This window comes from Nicotiana tomentosiformis, chromosome 2, assembly GCF_000390325.3.
Source record: "Nicotiana tomentosiformis chromosome 2, ASM39032v3, whole genome shotgun sequence".
Lineage (NCBI taxonomy): Eukaryota > Viridiplantae > Streptophyta > Magnoliopsida > Solanales > Solanaceae > Nicotiana > Nicotiana tomentosiformis.
Genome location: NC_090813.1, coordinates 2,463,142 through 2,485,197, shown reverse-complemented (window position 1 = coordinate 2,485,197; position 22,056 = coordinate 2,463,142). Strand labels below are relative to the sequence as shown.

At 35.8% G+C, this 22,056-nt stretch overlaps 3 protein-coding genes and 1 long non-coding RNA gene across 5 annotated transcripts; 1 reads left to right on the top strand and 3 right to left on the bottom strand.

Moving 5' to 3' along the window:
• Positions 1–965: 965 nt before the first annotated feature.
• On the top strand, positions 966–5,119 carry LOC104088539 (ricin B-like lectin EULS3). Of its 2 annotated transcripts, none has more exons than XM_009593233.3 (4): positions 966–1,644; positions 1,742–1,864; positions 3,792–4,026; positions 4,858–5,119. In XM_009593233.3, coding segments are annotated over exons 1-4 (969 nt in total). In that variant the 5' UTR covers positions 966–1,035; the 3' UTR covers positions 4,860–5,119. The 2 variants fall into 2 exon arrangements, with proteins under 2 accessions (XP_009591528.1, XP_018623776.1); XM_018768260.3 differs by having other exon boundaries at positions 970–1,644; positions 3,792–4,040.
• A 4,255-nt stretch (positions 5,120–9,374) lies between these two features.
• LOC104088542 (U11/U12 small nuclear ribonucleoprotein 65 kDa protein-like) lies at positions 9,375–17,255 on the bottom strand (the record flags this gene model as incomplete). Its single annotated transcript, XM_070196553.1, has 7 exons — positions 9,375–9,677; positions 11,049–11,187; positions 12,383–12,448; positions 13,657–13,715; positions 13,931–14,018; positions 16,858–17,025; positions 17,115–17,255. Coding segments are annotated over 6 exons (606 nt in total), but the record flags the coding sequence as incomplete, so codon positions are not given.
• On the bottom strand, positions 11,833–12,376 carry LOC138906352 (uncharacterized). The gene is made up of 2 exons (XR_011413612.1): positions 12,187–12,376; positions 11,833–12,055 (listed from the first exon to the last, which is right to left on the bottom strand). It is a non-coding gene; the product is annotated as an uncharacterized lncRNA (long non-coding RNA).
• LOC138906351 (U11/U12 small nuclear ribonucleoprotein 65 kDa protein-like) lies at positions 17,228–22,008 on the bottom strand. The gene is made up of 4 exons (XM_070194912.1): positions 21,893–22,008; positions 17,909–17,980; positions 17,593–17,772; positions 17,228–17,320 (listed from the first exon to the last, which is right to left on the bottom strand). The coding sequence occupies exons 2-4, from the start codon at positions 17,974–17,976 to the stop codon at positions 17,287–17,289; spliced, it is 282 nt and encodes a 93-aa protein (XP_070051013.1). The 5' UTR covers positions 17,977–17,980; positions 21,893–22,008; the 3' UTR covers positions 17,228–17,286.
• Between the last annotated feature and the right edge of the window lie 48 nt (positions 22,009–22,056).

Below are 22,056 nucleotides of genomic sequence, written 5' to 3'. Positions count from 1 at the left end.
CACCTCAAATTAATGCCAAATGATCTGAAACTAGCCAAAGAACGTGCAAACCAGTCAAAACATATTCAATAATCTATAATTTAACAATTAGAAATAATTCTCAACCCCACACGAAAAATAAATAAAAGTACACCCCAGGCCCACACGCCCGAATTTCAAAAATTCTCAAAAATAAATGTTACTCATAGGATCACGAACTCAAATATAAAAAATTTCTCAATTCAATGTCCAATTTTGTGATCAAATCCTTTTTTATGGGTTTTTATGTAAACACCTCAATTTTTTTTTTAAAAGTACTTTATTGGATTAGGAAGAAACTTGGCCAAAGAGTCTATTAATTTTAGAAGCTTTGGACAAATACAGAAGCTTAATTTGATGTTTAAAAATGTTGAAATAAATAAAAACAGAATATGTATGAAAGCTGGCAATGCCTAAACATTTTAAATTACAAAAACAAATGGAGTTTTCAACGTTCAGTTCAATCACAGATAGAAAGGGGGCCCACCGAGAGAGTGCACTTGTCAGCCACAATGATCAATTGAAATGAGCCCATTGTAAACATACACGATAGCACGGGCAAAAGCGTCTACGCAAGCCAAAAACTGTTAAAGCATCCACAATAATTGATTTTTTGGACCAATCAAACTAAACTAGTCCATATGAATTTACCAAAATACCCTCTCAGCAAGCAAACGTTCACGAGTGTATGTTTAAAATATATATTTTATATTTTATTTAACAACGCGTGTTCATACTTCTATTGTTTTCAGCATCGGATTCAGAGTGTCAAATTACTAATGTATGAGGAATTTTTTGTGGTAACATTATTATCTTACTTTCTTTTCTTTTATTTTATTTTTATTTATTATTAAATAATTATATTTTATTTTTTATCCTATTTTTTTCATACAATAATTTTTGTTTGTATGTACAATACAATACCATAAATTAGGAAAACACACGTAACAAAAGCCAATATAAAGAACTGAATAAAAGTCGTAAGTTTAGACTTCAGACTGCCCTAATTTTGTCATAATGGAATTTCCTTTTGGACACCACCACCACCGTCGCGACGACGACGGTGGAGAAGAATTTCCACCTCCCGGACGACGATCACCACCGTCAGCCTACGACGAACCACCACCGCCTCAAGTTACCCATGTCTATCACACTTCCCATGTAGGTGGACCACCACCGATGGAGCCTAATTATAGTCGTCCTCATTATCCGCCACCGCCACCTATGGAGGATGATTATGGCCGGACTAATTATCCTCCGCCGTCAATGGAGGATAGTTATGGTCGTACTAATTATCCGCCTCCGCGAATGGAGGAGAACTATGGTGGATCTTATAATCGTCCACCGCCTTGTTATGAGGGCCCACCACCACCGCAACCACCTAGTTATTCCTCCGTCGAACACGTGTCTCACGAGAGTGAGAGTGAGACTGTTCATCGTCATCATGATCATCATCGTTTTCAACCACATGTGCCTTCATTCTTCCACCATGAGACCTCACCACATCCAGAGCTCATCGATAAGCCTTCATTTAGGGTTTATACAAAGGCTGATCCCAATTACTCTCTCACTATCCGTGACGGCAAAGTCGTTCTTGCTTCTTCTGATCCATCCGATCCTTTTCAAGTAGGTCCTTTTTCTTTTTCTTTTTTCCTGTTTTTGAATTTTGTTGCTTGTTTTCTGTGAATATGATGTAATTTTTTCTGTGTGAATTTGTTTGCAGCACTGGTATAAAGATGAGAAGTACAGCACTAAAGTGAAGGATGAAGAGGGGTTTCCAAGCTTTGCTCTGGTTAATAAAGCTGCAGGACTGGCCATGAAACACTCTATTGGCGCCTCTCACCCTGTATGTTCTATATTTTGTTGACCATATCTGAAAAATAAAGTAGATATTTGTTTGTTATTGAATGAATTGTTAAACCTTGATAGCCAACCCATTACTTTATCCTGGAAAAGGATATTAGAGATTTCCACCTAATACAAATGCTATGACTTGCAAATGATGCATACTATGAATTTTTCACAGATTGGCTAGAGAAATCAGAGAAATGGATCTTTTGAGATGCTCAGTTATGACTTCTTTTAGAAGTATAGGATTCAAGTATGATTCAAGTATGCATCGTTTGGACACTATGGGGGGAGAGAAACCTTATATGTTCTGAAGGAAAGTTTAACCCAATATGTAGACTGAAGTGTTTTTTTTAATTAATGGTTTTTTGGATTTTAGGTGCCCTCCAGAAGTACGGCTAACCCCTGAAAATATCTTAATTCTTGGCATCAGTACTGATCTGTCTATATACAAAACGGGCTGATTTTATCCACAAAAAAAGGAGGTGGAGGGGTTTGTAAATGACAAACATAATAGTATGGATTTTAGGTGCCAAGAAGAAATGGACATTTTGTCTTGCTAAATCAGGAAGCACCACTTTTTGTACAAAGGCCATATCATCGCAAAACGGCTTCATAAGTTTCACTATTTCTCTTTGATTTATTCATAGCATGGCTAGATAGATGAGATCTTCAACTTGCATAACTTATAGTCTATTGGTAATGAGCATAAGCTAGAAATTAAACAAGTATCTAGAAGTTAAAACACTATTGAGCATTTATTATTAATTGGAATTTACTCTTTAAAAAGGAAAATATGGTAATGATGATTATGTGTGCATTATTTTTATCTAAAGCTATGTTGCGTGACTCCTGAAAATCCTCGCCGCACCCATGTCGACACTACATGGGTGTAGGTGTAGAATCTACACTGGATTTGGACAACTTACCGTGGGTGCTTTGACTATATCTATGGCCGAGGAGTATCGATTGATGGGGTATCTGGTTTGATTTTGTGGGTTTATGTCATATATATGGTTATATAAAATATGAGAATGCTTTGCTATTTTATGAGATATCTTGTGAAGAATTTATTAGGTGTTTATAAAGAATTAAACTTTACTCTTAGTCTTTGTTCACTAACTTTAATTAATAGAAACATATACTTATAAATGTCGTAACATGCATACATTAGCCGTATCCAAGCACCCGTATTCGCACTCGGATCCATACCCCCGAATTCTAAAATTCATATGATGAAGAAGCCGACCTCTAGATCCGCACCCGAGTTCGAGCAATTAGGATCAAAATAGAACTAAAGCAGAGCAATATTGTTCCATGCTGATTCCAGTACATGGATGATTTCTTCGTCCAAGTATGTATGCTGATTCACTGCAACACCCTCATTACACCAGTTTGACCATGTTGTAGAGAGAATAGTTGGAAGCAGTTTCATACTAGCTCTAGCTTTAGTTCATCTACTATTTTCTCCTACAGTATATGCACTCTCTTCAATTAAGAAATAATGTGCAATGGTTGTGAGATAAGCTGAGGCTATGGGTGAAATCAGAACTAGAGACCTCATGACCAAGTTGAGTTTAATTTTTGAATTCAATAACTGCAGAAAACCTTAAAGTTGCTAAGAGGAAATTAGTGAAACATAGACGTTTGTGGCTTGGGTTTATACAAGAAGTATTTGCATCTTAAACTTGATTCTTTGTGATGTGAATTGCTATTGTCATGTTGCCTATTTTAGTACTATATGTGATTTCAACTAATATTAGCCTTGCTCCATGCACCTTGATTGTTGCAAATGCATGAGAATGGAATTTACATATGCTTGAAGGTAATGAACACACTGATGTTCAAGGGCCCTGCCTTACTAATGTTACATGGCTTTTGACTGGGAAGGTGAAAGTTACATTCCTATTAAAATTCCTTTACAGGTGCAGCTCATCCCTTACGACCCTGATGTTCTTGATGCATCAGTCTTGTGGACAGAGAGCAGGGACGTGAGTGATGGTTATCGAGCAGTTAGGATGGTTAATAACATTCGCCTCAATCTAGATGCATGGAATGCTGATAAAGAACATGGAGGTGTCCGTGACGGGACCATTGTTGCTCTCTGGGAATGGTGGAAAGGAGACAACCGGAACCAACATTGGAAGATCGTTCCCTACTGTAAGTCTTGCAACGTCGTGCAAAAAATGATTTTTTTGCTTGGAAAGCCTAGAACCTGAATTCCTCTCTCTTCCTTGTCTTCAAGTTTATATTCCATTTAAAGTTTAGCCATCCTCACCCTTAAGGCCATTGATTTTTTTTTCTGTTTTCTTTTTGCAAGATTTTCTCTCACACTTAGCCTCCATGTTGTTTGATATAAATTACTTTCACGAAAATTATTTTTCCAACGAAATATTTCCTGTGTTTAGTAGTCTTAGGTCCATAAGCCTTAAGATGCTTTAACTAGAAATTCTATGTCTTATTATATCTGATACTCTTTCACCAACATAGCTACCCTCCCACAGTGCCTTATCACCAAGCGCCATCATCCCCTACTGTTTGTGCGACCAAAAAACCAAAACTTATGTAGGAAAGATGTGTTCTTTATAGAACATTCTCATAAACTTTATTATTACCTAGTGATTCAGTACCATAAGCCTTAAGATGCTTTAACTAGAAATTCTCTGTCTTATTATATCTGATACTCTTTCACGAACATAGCTACCCTCCCACAGTACCTTATCACCAAGCGCCATCATCCCCTACTGTTTGTGCGACCAAAAAAACCAAAACTTATGTAGGAAAGATGTGTTCTTTATAGAACATTCTCATAAACTTTATTATTACCTAGTGATTCAGTACCAAACCTATTTTCATTAAGCTAGATGTCATTTACTTCTCAGTTAACAAGCAATACTGGATGCTACTATCAGCTTTCATCCCAATAATTTTACACATATTTTTTTCATGCATTTATATTAATTAATTTTTCCCTAAATAATATAATTGCAGGATATGTTGGCTCGTGAATGATGACTGGATGAGTTTAAATAATGGAGTTGATGCTCGTTGTTTTTTCTTCTTTTTTTTGTGTGTGTGTCTTATTACGTATTTTGTATTGTATTCAATGTCCCTCCAAGAATGTAAAAGAAATTGAAAACAAGGGAATTACTATGTATTGTGTGGGAGGTGTCATGGCTATGGTATGTATGTGTTTTAACTTCTATTTTTGATTTGGCGTTATACCAAATTGAAGCTTGGTAGTTTGTGCCTATTTCTCTATCTTCTTTCTTATTACTAAGATATGACAAAGGATCACAACAGCCTAATGAAGTTCAAAGAAATTGCTCATGTTCCTTACCATGAATTTAGCCATCCGTCATCCGGCAGTTGGGAATGTGCTTATAGTTGCTGATACAGTTCCTTATTTTTATGTTTTACCAATACGATGTTTTACCATCTTTCCAGGAGGAAAGGGTGTACTACTACTTCTGGCCTTTGTTTTCTTACTATCTGGCTATTTGGCGTTAAAACCTAGTGAACAAGTGCTTTCTGAACTAGTTGAATTAGCTGCTCCCTCATAAAGATGGCAATGGTGCGGGGCGGAGAAGATCTTACGCCGCGGATGGGTTGAATTAGTTACAAGATTTGTCTTTTTTGAAAATTTAAGCAGAGCGGTATGTTTTGCAGGTTAGAAAACTGTGAGCTCCGTGCTTCGGGTCATTCCTGATCTCTGAGGGGAAGCACCATATCTGATGCTTTGTTTTGTGCATAACCTACTGGGTAATAATTTTTTAGGTAAAAACTGCTTTGCTTTATATTACGACCTTTTTCCAAATATTAAATATTTATATTCATATTAACTCAGGTATAGTGAACCAAATGGTGACTAACTCGTAGCTCTAGGTATATTCTTGAATAGAGCTGTTTACCGGACGTGCTGACTGGGCTGAACATGGAAAAAACAGTCCGTCCGGTTAGTGGGGCGGGCTGGTTAGTGGGCTGGGATTTTTCGGGTTAAGTTAGACCTGTCGGGGTTCGGGCTTATCGGGTCCGGGCCGAGGTTTTTTTTAAGTGTATTATATTTCCTTATTGAATGCAATTGATACTTAAGTGTTCGCAAAGTTTTAAATAATAAAATAAGTATTTTAAGGCATAAAATTAAACTTTTAAAGTTTAAAGTTTTTAATTTGAATTTGAAAATTGATATTAAGTGGCTACATAAAATTATTTAGTAAGATCAATATTTAAGGATCAAACTTCAAAGGCTTTTGTTTCATATTTTCATTGCATAATAATACTTTAAATTAATTTGCAAGTTCTATTTTGATTTTTTTATTTTTGAACTTGCAAACTAAAAGTTTACAACAATTATAAAAAATAAGAAAGAGTACATCACATGCTTTGCATCATTTTTGTAAGTTCATCCATGTCAATGTGAGGTTCTTGATTTCCGGCATTGCTTGAATCGGAACCATAAACCTTTATATCTTCAATTTCTTGGTCCTCCGATTCATCTACTTCTTCACACCCTTGATTTCGTCGTTCTGATCTTATCCAATCTCTGAAGCACAATAGAACTTCCAAAGTGTTGCTACCCAATGAATGATGGGTATCTCCTAGTTGCTGTCTTGCTTGGCTAAATGCGCTCTCTTATGCAACTGTTGAAATCGGCACATTTAGCACGTCTCGAGCCATGGCCAAAAGAATAGGAAATTGATTTGAGTTGGTCCTCCACCAAGCCAGCGGTAGAAATTCCTTTATGCAGGGCTATGTTGCCTTTTGCAAGTAGAATTGGAGTTCATCAATATTACTGCTACTGGTTTGTTGATGCTTTCCTAGTGTAGACCAAATTAAATAATCTTCAACACTGTCATTATCCTCCATAGCACCAGATGCAGATGTAGAAACTGAACTTGAAGGAATATTTGCATCTACAGCAGAAGAAGCATCAACAATGTTAATATAATAATTATATAAAGCTTGTAAATGTTTGTGTAGATCAGAAATGCAAGTTTCAATATCAGGGGTTTTATTTGGTTCGATATCTATATAAGCATATAAAGCAGTGATTAATTGGCGACAAGTAGTCATTTTGATAGAAGGGTTTAAAATAGCACCAATTAGGTAAATAGGGGGGATAGGATAGAAATATTTCTTAAATTTATCTAGCATAGATTCAACAACAAACTATATCTTTCTTTCTTCTTGAAATTATGGAGTAAAAGAGAAATTTTAGCTATATGTACTAAACCATTTGCAATAGTAGGATAATAAACTCAAGAAAACCTACATAAAAATTTTGTAAAATTTTTACAATATCTTCAATGACATCTCAATTACTAGCTGTTAACAAACGGCTAGGATCGGTACAATGAGAATTAGCAACTTCAGTTATAGGCGTTCTATATTTATAACAGCATCTTAAGAATAAATAAGTATAGTTCCACCTAATAACTATTTCTTCAAGCATGAGTCTTGGTTTTAGTCCATAATGTACACATTTATCCTTAAATGCATTTAATCTAGCACTTCTATTATTTCCTTGAATTACACCAACAGCTCTTCTAACTAAAGTGATCTCATTTCTAAATAATTCAAGGTCACTCTTAACAATTAAATTATAATATGGCATGCACTCTTCACTTGAAATATTTCAGGAAGTGGTGGGTGTTAATGTAATTTTAATAGTGAAATAGCAGCATTATTGTTAGAAGCATTATCAAATGATATACACAAAACTTTTTCTTCAAGATTGTAAAATATAGCAACTTCATGGATAATATTACTTATAAATGCACCAGTATGACTTTGATCTTCATCATATTTTAAAGCAATAATACGTTTTTGCATACAAAAATTATCATCTATCCAATGGCATGTAACAGTCAAATAATCATTCTCATTAACAGCACGACCAATATCAGAAGTAAGAGAAACTCTACAAGGAAGACTAGCGAACAAATAACGGATATATGTCTGATATTGTCCAAAAAGCCTAAAGATATCGGCTCTACAAGTACTTTTAGGAATACCTTTAAACAAAGGGTTATAAATTCTTTGAATATAAGTAACAATTATGGTGAAGCAGCAAAGCTAAAAGGTAAACAACCTAAAACAATCATTTTAGCTAATTCTTCTCGATCTTTCAATATATCGTATTTACTCATTAAACCGCCAGTACCCGGGTTAAGTTTTTGTTGGCAAGATTCTTCATCAACACCTCAAGCAATAGGGTGGTTATCTACCATGTGCCTACGAAGTTGACCCGTTCCCCCTTGCTTACCTCCGGTCTCATGTTTATAAACTTCCTTACAAATAGTACATCTTACATAATTTTTATCTTCTTCTAGTCTTTCAAAAAATTGTCAACACTTACTTTTTTAATCTTTGATTCTTTTTAATAGGGAGGGGAGGCCTACCTGTATTACCACGACCGCCAGCCCTAGTATTTTGACTAGTAGTACCAGATGTAGGTGGTGGTGTTTCAAGATTATGAGGTGACTAAATATCATCTAAATTATCATCTATACTATAATCTTCTTGAAGGTTCTCATAATCTACATTTAAATTTTTAGGTGAGCAGAAATATGTGTAAAGCTACTAGAAGAACCAGTATCACCTCTTGATTTTTTAGTATTTTTACTCTTACTAGTACCACCCCTACTAGTACACGTTTTTTTGGCTACTCTAAATATATTCATTATGTAAATTAAATTTAAAAAATTAAATTAATAATTCTAAATAATAAAATAAAAATAAACACCAAAGAAGAGAAAGAGACGGAACGAGTGTACCAGGAGTCCGGATGCCGCACTAAATTTGATATCACACTTCAATTGATATAAATGATACTGAAACCACACTTCACTTGATAATTATAATTTTTTAATGACTACCGTAAATAATTGATACTTGAAATAATAATTAATTGCGAACTTGAGAGAAATAAGCAATTCAATAATCAAAAGGGAATTGAGAGAGAATTAGAGTAGAAGAAGAGCGCAAGTTGTGAGAAAAATAAAGATGATAGGAGGCTATTTATAGTTTTTAAAAGGTTAAAAATGTAATTTATCAATTATTAGGGGTGTGGCTATTTTATTACGGGGTAGGCCGAAATGGCTAAAACTGCAAAACATGGTCGTTGCCCAACGGCCATTTTTGAATTTGACTGTTGACAACGGTCAAACAAAAAAACATTACCCAACGGTAACCCGGCGGGACCGGGCTGGAATCCGGTAAAAATCCGTGAACGAGTTACCGGGCTAGCCGGGTTCCGATACACCGATAGCCAAAAATGGCCCGACCCCGTCCGGCACAACCCCCTACCCTGCCAACCCGTCCCACCCACGTGAAGAGAGAGTTTATACCTTATTGTCCAAGAAAAAAGTACCCCAGGGTTCTTGGTAGAAGCCAGACATCTAAGTTTTCCTTAATTGGGTGAAATTGCTGTGTAGGTAAAACCTGACAGCCTGCCCATATTTTGACCTTCTCTAGTCCTGTAAGGACTCCCTACTTTTCTTGCTTCCCTCAGCAGTAACTTCTGTGTATTTTTGGCTCTAGATACAAATCTTGTGAAACCGTTGTGTAGGTAAAACCTGACAGCTTACCCATATTTCGACCTTCTCCAGTCCTGTAAGGACTCCCTACTTTCCTTGCTTCCCTCAGCAGTATCTTCATTAGCTTGACTAACTCCTTTAATGTTACCAGAGCACAAGCTATCTAGTAACCAAAATGATGTTTGCAGCAATTACAGCCAAAAGTACAAGATACAAGAAACTCTATCAGCACAGCTTTGCCGAAGTCGCTGTCCAAAATATTATCTCACCGTACTGCATTCATTACAAACAAGAGATGAGTCGCATATAGATACCATGGATTAAGGAATAACTATTTTGGTATAGTATTGAGGTTATTTAAGATACACGCAGGAAAAAACAATAATTAATGCAAACTAACCTTAATTCTCAAAAAACGAATTCGTTAATCGACGGTTGAGCCTTTACCTTTCTATATATGGAATTTTTCAAAATTCTTTTGTTGTCTTCTCTATGTATATTAACCTCATTGACAGAATGAATACTGTAAACGCTCATGATTTATCTCCCACAAAGAGTTGTTTTTTGTTTTCCTAAGTGTAAAAGAAAAAAGATAGACAACATCTCAAAGAACGTCACGAATTTTTTGAAGTGTTTAACGACCAAGTACTTACTAGGATATTTTCTTGTTACTTACTCTAGTGTAAGCAGGAGTTTGGGATTAAATAATTCGTGACAATTATTTTACCACACTGTTCTCATAAACTAGTAGAAACTGAAGCTCCAGCTATTTTACATTGCATAAATGATTCTGCAAAGTGAAATGAGAGCTCGTAGTTAACAAGCTACTGCAGATTCTGATAGTCGAAATTTGCAATCAATATCATTTGCATCAAATACCTACTGTTATCAATACAAGAATTCTCTCCAAAGCCGCCACTAATGAAATAAGTAGAGAGAACTCGCACCTATTTCATCGACTCACCACTGAAACAACATTGTTCTCATAAACTATAAACAACAAAGAATTAACAACTAAACATTGTGCTCCAGCATATCAATTGTGCTTCAATGTAGTGATCACAATAACTTCTGTGTGTTTTTGGCTTCAGACACAAATCTTGTGAAACTGCTGTGTAGGTAAAACCTGACAGCCTGCCCATATTTTGACCTTCTCCAATCCTGTAAGGACTCCCTACTTTCCTTGCTTCCCTCAGCAGTAACTTCTGTGTATTTTTGGCTCCAGATACAAATCTTGTGAAACCGTTGTGTAGGTAAAACCTGACAGCTTACCCATATTTTGACCTTCTCCAGTCCTGTAAGGACTCCCTACTTTCCTTGCTTCCCTCAGCAGCATCTTCATTAGCTTGACTGACTCCTTTAATGTTACCAGGGCACAAGCTATCTAGTAACCAAAATGATGTTTGCGGCAATTACAGCCAAAAGCAAAAGATACAATAAACTCTATCAGCACAGCTTTGCCGAAGTCGCTGTCCAAAATATAATCTCATCGTACTGCATTCATTACAAACAAGAGATGAGTCGCATATAGATACCATGGATTAAGGAATAATTACTTTGGTACAGTATTGAGGTTATTTAAGATATACGCGGAAAAAAATAATAATTAAAGCAAACTAAGCAATTCACCGTGTGCTTATATACCTGACTTAGAATGTTGAGCTGAGGGCTTAAATTACCCTAGTTGCAACTATTCTCTCTAGCTTGTTTTTGCTTTAGCAGGATCACGACCGAACTGAATGACGATAGGTTTGCCTTTAAAGACATACCCATTCACCAGATTCTGCAGTCATTCACTTCTTTGTATTAAATTTTTACAAGCATCATCAGGTGTAGTATACACCTTCACATAATTCTAGATAGTTGGATGTGATATAAATTAAAGTATATGACTGAAATGATTTCCTTCAATCCATATGACACATTTTTAGGCAACTTCAGGAAACTAACCATATACATGAATAATCTCGTGTTAAATAACCATTGGAAATTTGACACAAGTTCACGATTAAATTCAGAAGGTTTCTCACCTTCTGAATAAATCTATGATTTTGCTAGAATTAGGTTGAGAACTGTTGAGGTAGGCACTTGCACCATTAAGGTACACCAAGAACAAAACCTTAATACCAACTGCTGGAGTTGAACAGCAAATTTTATCAGCTTAGTGAAATTTGAATAGGCTAACAGAAACGCCACAAACGACAATTTGAAAATGTCAGCATAAGTCATATTATTCAAATTTCAGATTTGCATCTAATGAGACTTCCAAAATGCTAACCGTGAAAGACAAAAGATTGTCTCGTATGTGGTGCTTTCGGATTAAGAGATTTATTTTTGAAAGAGGTTCATAAAAGCCTATAAGTACTTTCGCGGTGTTTACTTCACAATCATGCTGCCCAGGATGAAAACTAAATACCAAATTACCTGCTTTTCCTCTTGTTTCCCCCAGATTCTGCTATGTTTTGATATATGATTCCATGATCCAGCAGTTTAAAAAGTAATCCACTGCCACTTTAAAAGAGGAATGTGGATATCATAAATTTTAATGTTTCATATTGATTTCTTCGTTTTTCAATCTTCTAAACCATCCTTTTACTTTATCCCCTTCTGGCCTCCCCCCTTCTTTCCCCAATGAAAAGGAAATGACTGACCTGCAGGCATCATAGAGAGGAAGAAATAGCTTTGATTCGGAGTAGTATTTTAATAATGGAAGCATGATTCTTCTTTATTTTATAATTAAGATTAGATTGAGAATTACTATTGTGCCATTGTAGATAAATACCTCCAACTTTATCAGGTTCTTTCAAATTTCATGAACAAATATTTTTCTTCCAGTGGAAGGATAACCTATATAAGCAGTCATTCCAAAATCAGGCTCATACCAGTAACTTTAAGAAATACATCAAATGAAAATTTTACTACGTATAGACCATCAAAGGAAATGAAATGAAGACAAGAAGCAAATTTAAATAACATACTAAAGCATCTTGAGCAAGTTCAACCGAGGGAAATGTAACAAAAGCTTGTCCACGCATTCTCCCTTCCTGGAAATGAAATCAGATAATCGTCAGCATTTAAGTCATGAATAAACAGCAAATTAGCAATGGAAAGGCAGTACTGATTACTATCTCACCCTTCTACATGAGAATACAATTTTTATGCCACAGGACAATCGATCTCTTGGCAACATAGCATATGGAACTAGAAAGGAGTACGTCAATTTTGTGGTCTGGATCAGGTAAGAAACAGACCAACAAAATGGCACTGGAATGAAGAAAGTGAAACTTATGGTTAAATAGAGAAGTAGATTACCAATTGATTTTCTCATCAAGTTTATGAAATTGGCCCTAAATTAGCTTAGATATAATGAGCTTTTGCTGGGTCAGATAATGTTTAACCAGTCCCCTGACATCATACCCTTCACCAAGCAGGGAGTTCATGCTAATTGTACAAATCTTCCTCAATTGTTCCAGAAGAAATATAGAGACCAGGGTTTGGTTCATTAAGAGTGTCATGATTTTTGTTATCAAGAAGCAACTAAGGAAAAAGGAGAAACACGAAACGGAAGAAAATGTGATGAGAATATCAGTAACACAACCTTTCAAGCCTTGTAACGAAGATAGTCAGTGATATCATTAACCGCGCTAGCCTCGGTATGGAAGTCATACTTGAACGTACTGCTCATTACTTCCCTCTAGACCTAGTAGCTATCAAAGCTCCATCTACGAATGGAAATTTTTCCAGATGCTTCACACGAAGAGAGGTCATTCTCCCCTTCGTATAGATAGAAGAACATTATAAACTTTCTTTCAACCTTCCTTTGACTGGGTTTATCACTCTCTTTCACCAAACTATTTATCATTCTAACTCAAACTCCTGAGCTTAGAGTCTCAATTAATTGTCAGCCAATGCCAATAGAGCCTAATGGGTGGCATTATGTAGTTGACTGGCACTGTAACCAGCTTGCCAGATTGACAATTTTCTTTATGTAACAGAAGACTTTACAATTTTAAGAAGCACGCATATTCTCAATGGGCCCATGTATGACATATCACATATCAACCAAACCAACAGAGGAGCCATGTGTCACAAGAGTGGAGCCAAGACCTCACATCTGATGATCAGATAGGGTGATTCAGATAGTGTTACTTATATACTCCCAAAAGAATTTGAGATATATCAAATAGTGGATATATAAAGCTTCAAGTTTTCACAGTATTATTAAAGGTAGAGAAATACAGATGAACCTCACCTGCATTAACTTCACTGCCAGTCTGGATTTAGCTTCATCGATGTTTCCAAATAAAGATCCTGCAAAAATTATAGCTGAGAAGAAATATAATGGTTCTAGTGCCAAAACATGAGTTTCTAGTAAGTAGCATATATCCATTGAAGTAACTTCTTGTTATCCATTTTTTTGAAGGGGAAAAAAAAAGCTGTCGAGGTATTGAACTACAAGGAACTCTGAGGAAAAAGTCAGAAAAACGTGTTTTAACTTGTTAATGGATATGTACATTAATGCTTACCAAATATGAAGTAAAAATCATCAACAACCACTTCTTTTGCTAAGTTCTTCAAGTACAAGATAGGAGAAGGATTACCAGCACAATAATTCTGCATAAAGGAAAGCCCATGAGTTAAATATCCATCAGCGCTTTGCTGGGGATGTCCAAGAACCAACTTAATGCTTGGCTTTGCTCATAAAAAAAAACTTTTGATTTACTGATTACAAAAAATGAATTAGTATAGCACAATTTATAGACTGGAAAGATACAATCTTAATGAATTCCTAATAGCAACTACTTGTCAGCTTAAGTAATCTAAACCGAAACCCTACTTATCAACAAAAAAGTGAATTCTTCTCACAAAGGAGGCTAAGCAGTTAAAAACTACTAGAAATAGTCTGCTGTATTTAGGATGAACAATCTCATAAGCTCATAAACAATTTTTCAGCAACCAGTTTAGTTCTATTCTTTTTCCTGCCATTTCCCCAAAATCAAGAACGTTTTATGGAGATGATTAGCCATCTATAGAAGTAAAGATAAACTTTATGTACATCATTTTTGGTTTCCACATACATAACTTCAAGCAATTCAAAGTAATTAGCCAAGAGCCTCTACACTTAAGAATCATAAAAAAAAATAAAAAAAAAATAGGAAAGCAGGTGGTTGCTCAGAACACTCGGATCCCTAATTTACATATTTCCCCAGTGACCTAGTTAGTATTAAGAAGTTAAACAGATAGGACTCTTTTTCCAAGATTTTTTAGTATTTTATTTCTGTCATACCTAATTTTCAAAAGTGGTAGTTCGTACCCCATCTTCATGCAAATTCCACACTTCTATCTTAAATTAATCTATTCATTGGTCTGATACAGACCAACATTCATCAAGTCAATCATCATCAATAAGACTAGGTGGGAAATGATACCCCCTAGAGGCATACTTAAGAAAATTAAAAAATAACTACTCCCTCTGTCCCAAATTATGTGACATAGTTTGATGGGGTAATGACGTTAAGAAAGACTTTTGAACCTTATGGTCAGAAGCAAGCCATAGACATATGTGTGGCGGTAGATCATCTCAAAACGTATAAAATGGGAAGTTAAATTATTTCTAAATATAGACAGGCATCATTCTTTTAAAGACAAACTAAAAAGAAAAGTGTGCTACGTAAATGTAACAGAGAGAGTATAATGTATTAGAATTATTAATGAGATATAATAGGATGGTATTATTTTAGTGTGCCCTATGCCTGTTGTCCCTCTAATGATGCAGTCCAAGAAGCACTGCTGAAGAAACTATGTAATGAAAGCATAATTTAAGAAGAATGGTTGATTCTTGAATACAAACAAAAAGGGAGTTACACTCTGATTTAGTGTCTGATTACTTTATCATAGTTGTTGGTTTCTGAAAACTTCTGCTGCAAGGTGTTATATGATTCACAGTTCACATACTATACCTTATTAAATAAAAAAATAAAAAGATTCACAGTCCACATAACTCACAAAATCCTTTAGAAGAGCCTGATTTGATAAACCTCGTTTAATTTCCCTTAGGTGCCAATTATGTTTTGGTGACTTGAATTTACTGAAATAAACAACCAGCAGAATTCATTTCCTAGTTGTTGGTTTATTAATCCTTCATGGCAAAAAAGAAATCCTTCATGGGGTAGGATTGGATAGATTCTTAACTGAGAAATCCCTGAAGGCCACTGGTGCATGGTTCGAAAGTCGGTGATAATGGGCCCGGCTGTTACGCTCAATTTAATAACCCAGCTATTGTTTGTGGCATGTTTGAACCTGTGACATGCGCTTAATCCAAACATTACGTGATGCGCTCTCACCACGAAGCAAAGTCCCGGGGGCAATTACATTTTTTGATGAAAAAAGGTACTCCCTCCGTTTCAATTTATGTGAACGTATTTGACTGGACACGAAATTTAAGAAAAGAAGGAAGACTTTTGGAACATGAGATCTTAAACATACTATAACATTTGAGTGGTTAGAAGACTTTTGAAATTTTATGGTCTTAGACATGCCATAACATTGCTATAAAAGGTTCTCATTAAGATAAAACGGAAAGTTCATATAAAATTGTTTCCAAATTTAAAAAGGAGTCATTCTTTTTTAAACGGACTTAAGAGGAAACATGTTTACATAAATTGAAATAGAGGGAGTAATAGATTTCATTAAAGAGTACCAAGAACTACCATAGAAAAGTAAAATCTAGGAAGTTTTGTTGTATATATTGAAGGAATGCAAAAGATCTAACATAGAGTTCATATCCGATAAGGGTACCAAGAACTACCATAGAAAAGTAAAATCTAGGAAGTTTTGTTGTATATGTTGAAGGAATGCAAAAGATCTAACATAGAGTTCATTTCCGATACAATGTTTTTCCTACACCATAAGTATAGACTCTTCAAACATCTAGATTTAACATTAACTATGTTTTCTCTCCTATTATTAAAACATCTGTTATTCCTGGTTATTTCTCTCCTGCCAGATATTCCAGAAAAAGTTGCAGTGGGACTTTCCTCCAGAAAGTCTTCATTGTAAAATTGCTCCAAAGTCTTAAAGATATCCTCTCTCAAGATGTGCCAACAGTTATGAAAGAAGGCCATATTGAAATCATCGGGCCCAGGCGCTTTGTCACCATTCTTGATCACAGCATCAAGTTCTTCAAAGGTGAATGCCCTTTGCAGCCATTTACTATCTTCTATGGATAAGGTTCCAAGGATTGTCCTATCCCTAAAGGAACTAAGTCATTCCATTACAAGACCTTGCCCTGGATCCACTTCATTTAGCTCTTAATAAATTAACTAATGAATATCATAAGAAACATGAACAACCAAGTAACAGGACCACAGCTAAAACTTAAAAGACTAACTGCAAATCCAATCTGCACACAAGGGGTTCATGGGCAAAAGTAAAATGCCCAAACTTCCAATACCTTAAACATAGGAAGCGACAGAATCTCTTCTGGGGGAAATCTTCCACTTTTTAATTCTTCAAGGGTCGCAAAAGGTTTATTATCATTCTCTTTATCTTCCACTGGCAATGATATTTCCCTCGTGTCACCCTTCTCTTCATTCTGTACCTGCTTAGGTGCTACTTTAATCTGCAAGCACAGCGATCAACAACGTAGTATCACAAACTTCAATGAAGAACAAAGGGGGAAGGAGGCTTTTGGAGATGCAAGGCTATCACCTGAATTATTGGGTTCGTTTTCTTAACTACTGGCATCTCTTTAGGAACCAAGGCAGCAGCTCTCAATCCAACAGCTTCATGAACAACATCCTTGTCAACTGCAGGGCCTAAGATAGCTTCTTCTTCTCTTCTCAACAGCTCTCAATCCAACAGAATGACTGTCTAAATCCTCTTAATACTTTAGCTTCTTCTTCTCTTCTAGTTTTCTATGCATATACCAAACAGAACAAGAATAGAGTCTATAATTTACAAGACAAACAAAGCTGGCATGCCTACAGACATGAGAAATATCTGGCATACAGGGATGATGCTAATCAGCTGTGATGTAAAGGAAAATCATGAGAAATGTTGTAATGTTTAGGTCAGGGGATGTTCAGGACAAATAGAATGAGGAGCTACTTCTAGCCACTTATCCACCAAATCTGGATAGAAATTTAAAAAGATGGTTAAAAAAATCATGAAGTAGCTGAAAACATACTCGAGGTGAGGAGGAAATGGATAATCCACCCCAAGTCTTTCAGCAATGGGTTCGCTGCCAGGATAAGGACCTCTTCTAGATCCTCCACCAAATTCTTTAGCAGTAGCATCGTTGATCAAAGAGACAGAGTCTTCTACAATCCGAGGTTCAACTGCTAATGTTTTGCCAAGAAACCGTACCCTAACAACCACAAAACTTGGCAATCAGTCTTGCTTAATCTCCAAAGATAAATATAAATAAAGAGGAGCTCATTTGAATATATTTTATCTAAGATGATCACAAACAGGATACTCAGAAGATTCCAAAGAAACAATACACATTCAAATGCTGTTGCGCTTGATGTGCCAGACTTTCATCCTTGAAATCCACAAACACACAATTCATCACTCTGTCCAGGAAACATAAGATCCAGATTCAAACCTATTTATGTTTAAATCATAAAATATGTGATACTAGAGCTCAAGAATCGAGTAGCATTCATTTCATTTTTTTAACAGGTAAAGAAGAACTTTTAATAAGTAGTCAAGCACAAAGTTAGTGCTTAAACATTATAGAGAGATTGTTTGAATTGGCCTTATTAGCTTTTAACCATTTTTCTAGTTTTTTGTGATGTTTGTGATGGTAGGCTAGAAACACATATTTTAGTCATAGTTTGCACTTTAATCGCTCCATTTTACTTGGGTTTGAGCTTAAATAATGGTGATTTGCGCTTATTACGTGTTTTATGCCTTGCAGAAAATAATTCCGAGCTATTAAGATAATTTGGAGCTAATTTAAACAAATTAGAGCTTTGAAGTCTAATTAAAAGCCCAAGAAATAAAGTCGGGATCACGTTCGGGGGTCGAGGATCAAGTGTGGATGTCAAAAAGTGAGAAAACAAAAATCACTCTAAGAAAATTGCACTACCGCGTCGCGCCATGCGTAGCGGGGCGCTAGTGCAAAATTCCTACATAGTGTAAGAATCAACTCTCTGAACTTCTCCACAGGCGCACCGCGTGGGGCGGCGCGCCATGCACCGCGCATGTGCAAATTTTAGAGAGTATTTCTCCTATTTCGGCTTGAAAATGATAGTTTCGTCCGGGCCCGTTCCTACATGATATAAATATACCAAAAACACTATTTTTAGAGGACTTCTGACCTTGGAAACTTTGGGAGAGCATTGGAGGCTACAAGACACATAATTTCATCATCTTTCCATCAATTCAATGTGGGAGTTTGGATTGTAATGTTAGATTGATGCTTTCATACTATTTAATTATAATTGTGTTGACTTCCTCCGTGATTATGGAGTAGTTTACCTTAGGGATTGACGGATATGGTATTTGATATTATTAGTGGATTTTAACTCTAGTTCTTTGCTTGAATTCTTTTATGGAGCTTTGAATTGTTACGACTTTATTCACCGGTTTATTTAATCGAAAGAGGAATATTTTGGTGATTATCTTTGCATTATTTTGTTTGATTTAATTCAATGATTCTCTTAAAGTAATCGAAAGAGCTTGTGAATTGTTGATTAAATCAAGTTAGGAGAATATTCGAGAGATGTTTTCCTGAAGACTAATCCATTGACGCATGCTTGCATATTTTCATAGTGCTTATATTAGTTCACCTCGTAGAGTTAATATTTAATTGAGAGAGGAGTCTTGACTACACGTTTGAACTAATCATCGAGTGAATTCGTGAGAATCATTAGAACAATAGAGTGAATTAAACTAGAGTTAAATCCCAAATAGCCATCTTGCACCTATCATGTCATGACCCTTATTCCTCACATTGATAAGAAACCAACTATGTTAATCTCTAATTCTCTGCAGCCAATTGTCAATTGCTTTATTTTAGTAGTTAATCATAGTTCGTAACCAATCCAAATCAAGTTTTGATCATCCTGAATAGCAGCTAAACCAGAAATTACTAGAGCATTGTTTAAATCTCATCCCTGTGGAGACGATAAATTAACTATACTATCTTTGGCTAGCGAGCAATAATTTTGTGCTATGTTTTGAGCTCGTCAGTTTGGCAATGATAAAAAGTGCTTAAAAGCACATACTTTTATGAAAAGTACAAAAATAAGCCAAAAGCCAAAAGTTGGGTATTACCAACTTATGGCTTTTAGCTTATAAGCTACTTTTTAAAAGCTAATCCAAACACCCTCAAGGTCAAGATCCCCGATACATTAGCATTAACTTCATATCTAAGATGGCTAAAGAGGATTTTTGAAGAATTAGGTGTTACCTAAAGAATTTTGAGCGTCAATTACTGCTAATCAAGGAATTTTGCCCATCAAGCTAATCCAAACACCCTCAGGTTTGTTTCGCGAACGCCTTGCAGTGAGGCGAGTTCCTAAAAAAGTCTTTTTAAGGACTAATCACAAGCACATTGATATATACAGAAATGTATGTCTGGATCAGACACTCAAGCTCTTGCGAGTCGGAACAAAGTTTATTTTATAGGGGCGGCAGGACCTTTATCCTACGGCACTGGAAATTTCAACCAGAGACGTAGTATCAAGATCAAAAAGAGTAGGGCTTGTGCACATAAAGAATTTATTGAACAGGTAGCACATCCAAATATAGATTCCGCTCAAGAGATATATACATGATAAAATAATTCGCAGCTCCCACAACAATGTACGGGGATGCTCCCACAGCAATGTACGGGGATGCAGAAAATCTACTGTTTGGTTATCCTTCAGCAGGGAAAAGCAAAATATGCAAGTCTAAGCTTTTAAGATGTAGAATTAACCATATACAGTTTCACACTGTTACATATCTGTTATATCCGCTTAAAGGTCATTACTACCCAATGTCTAGCAACATCAATCCCGAGTATAATTTGTGCATTGGTAAACTCATACATAAAATTGGAAAATTCATGCAAAGTAATGGATTGCGAAATCAGGTAAGCTAACTATTTTTTTTTTATAACCGTGGTGTCTGCACCAATTTGCGCGCACCTCGACTAATTCCACGGGATACCTGCCACCAGCAACAGGTACCAGGTAATTCTACCACCAAGGCTTGGACAGATGGGAAGAAATAACCTAATATTTTTTATCTCTGCTGGGGTTTGAACCTGAGACCTCATGGTTCTCAGCCCACTTCATTGACCACTAGGCAACACCCTTGGGTGCGTAAGCTAACTATTCTTTGATAAGTAATATTAAAGGCGAGTATCTCAACAATTTGAGTATAAGATGACAACTAGTTGATTCGCTATAAATAAAAAAGAAGTTGACAAGCACAAAGAAAAGGGATCAGAAACACATCATAGCTTCCGGAAGCATCACAATCTTATTAAATCATCTAAAATCTACTTTTTAGAAAGGCAATACAAGTTAGAAAACATTAGTATAGAAGAGGTTCCTTGAAACCAGTTGTCCAAAATAATATGTTGCTGTGAGAACATATTTTTTCTAGTTGTATTAACTTTAGAAGTCACAACGAAAGTCAATTCTTTATCGAGCCTAGTCCCGCTAATTCATATCCTCACACAAAAGAACAATTTGCCATCATTTTGGATTGGGGAGAGTAATAGGAAACTTGATTAAGAAAAAGCAGCTTTTATTGATGAAAAAAGGCCTTAGTCTAGTGGTTAATGTTGAAGTGCTTAAAACTACAAGCCTCAAGCTTAAAACCCATCTAGGTGTGAATATGCATCCAACTCATATTATGCTCTTTCTACTAGTTTGTTCTAGAAGCAGGGGCGGATGCACATGGGTGAAGGCGGTGTCGCTGTAAAAAATATTAAATGTTTATACTAATATTCTGAAAAATGAAGCAAGATATAGCAATGACACTGCTTCCTGCTAGAGAGTACTTCTTGGTCTGCTGGTCAAGCTCGTATTTGGGCTTGTAAAGGTCGTATGTTCGAATCTAGACTTAGACATTCTATTTTTTGAAGATCTTTCAGCGAACATTTTTGTTAAAAATTGAGGCTAAGGATAATTGAACCTACACCTCCCTTTGCAGTAATATTCAACTAAACAATTGGGAGAAGACTTTCAACTTGTGAAAAAATGATATTAAATAATACTTATTTATTTTTCTTATTTATGTAGATACGACACAGCTTACAAAAAGTTATACGTATACCCCTGTCTATAAGGAGCCGATTTCCTCCGGTCAATAGTGCGAAAATACAGTAGACATATTCCCGTTGATTTTTAAATAATACAAATTACACCAAACAAATGAGCACATAAACAGTTTTAAGAACATAAGAAAGCCAACCTTCTATACTGGGTATTAAAAAAAAAAAGTAGCAGTGAAATTGATAATTAAGGAATCATTCTTTGAAATACGTGCCACTAGTACAAGGACGAATAGAAGATCCGCTGTAATTGTAGAGCAATCTAGAAAGAATTTCATGAGGAATTGCTTCTGGAAGATGCCGAATCAATAGGGTACACTCTTTAGCTTCCTCTCTCGGCCCCAATGATGAAGATGAATCCAAGTTGTAAGCACG

Bases quoted from the DNA above. Each gene is read 5' to 3' on its own strand.
- LOC104088539 (XM_018768260.3), top strand. From the start codon at position 1,036: ATGGAATTTCCTTTTGGACACCACCACCACCGTCGCGACGACGACGGT. The intron at 1,645-1,741 runs GTAGGTCCTTTT...ATTTGTTTGCAG, and splicing joins ATCCATCCGATCCTTTTCAA to CACTGGTATAAAGATGAGAA. The intron at 1,865-3,791 runs GTATGTTCTATA...ATTCCTTTACAG, and splicing joins CTATTGGCGCCTCTCACCCT to GTGCAGCTCATCCCTTACGA.
- LOC138906351 (XM_070194912.1), bottom strand. From the start codon at position 17,976: ATGAATTGTGTGTTTGTGGATTTCAAGGATGAAAGTCTGGCACATCAA. The intron at 17,773-17,908 runs GTATTGTTTCTT...TGTGGTTGTTAG, and splicing joins GCGCAACAGCATTTGAATGT to GGTACGGTTTCTTGGCAAAA. The intron at 17,321-17,592 runs GTATGTTTTCAG...GTATATGCATAG, and splicing joins CCATTTCCTCCTCACCTCGA to AAAACTAGAAGAGAAGAAGA.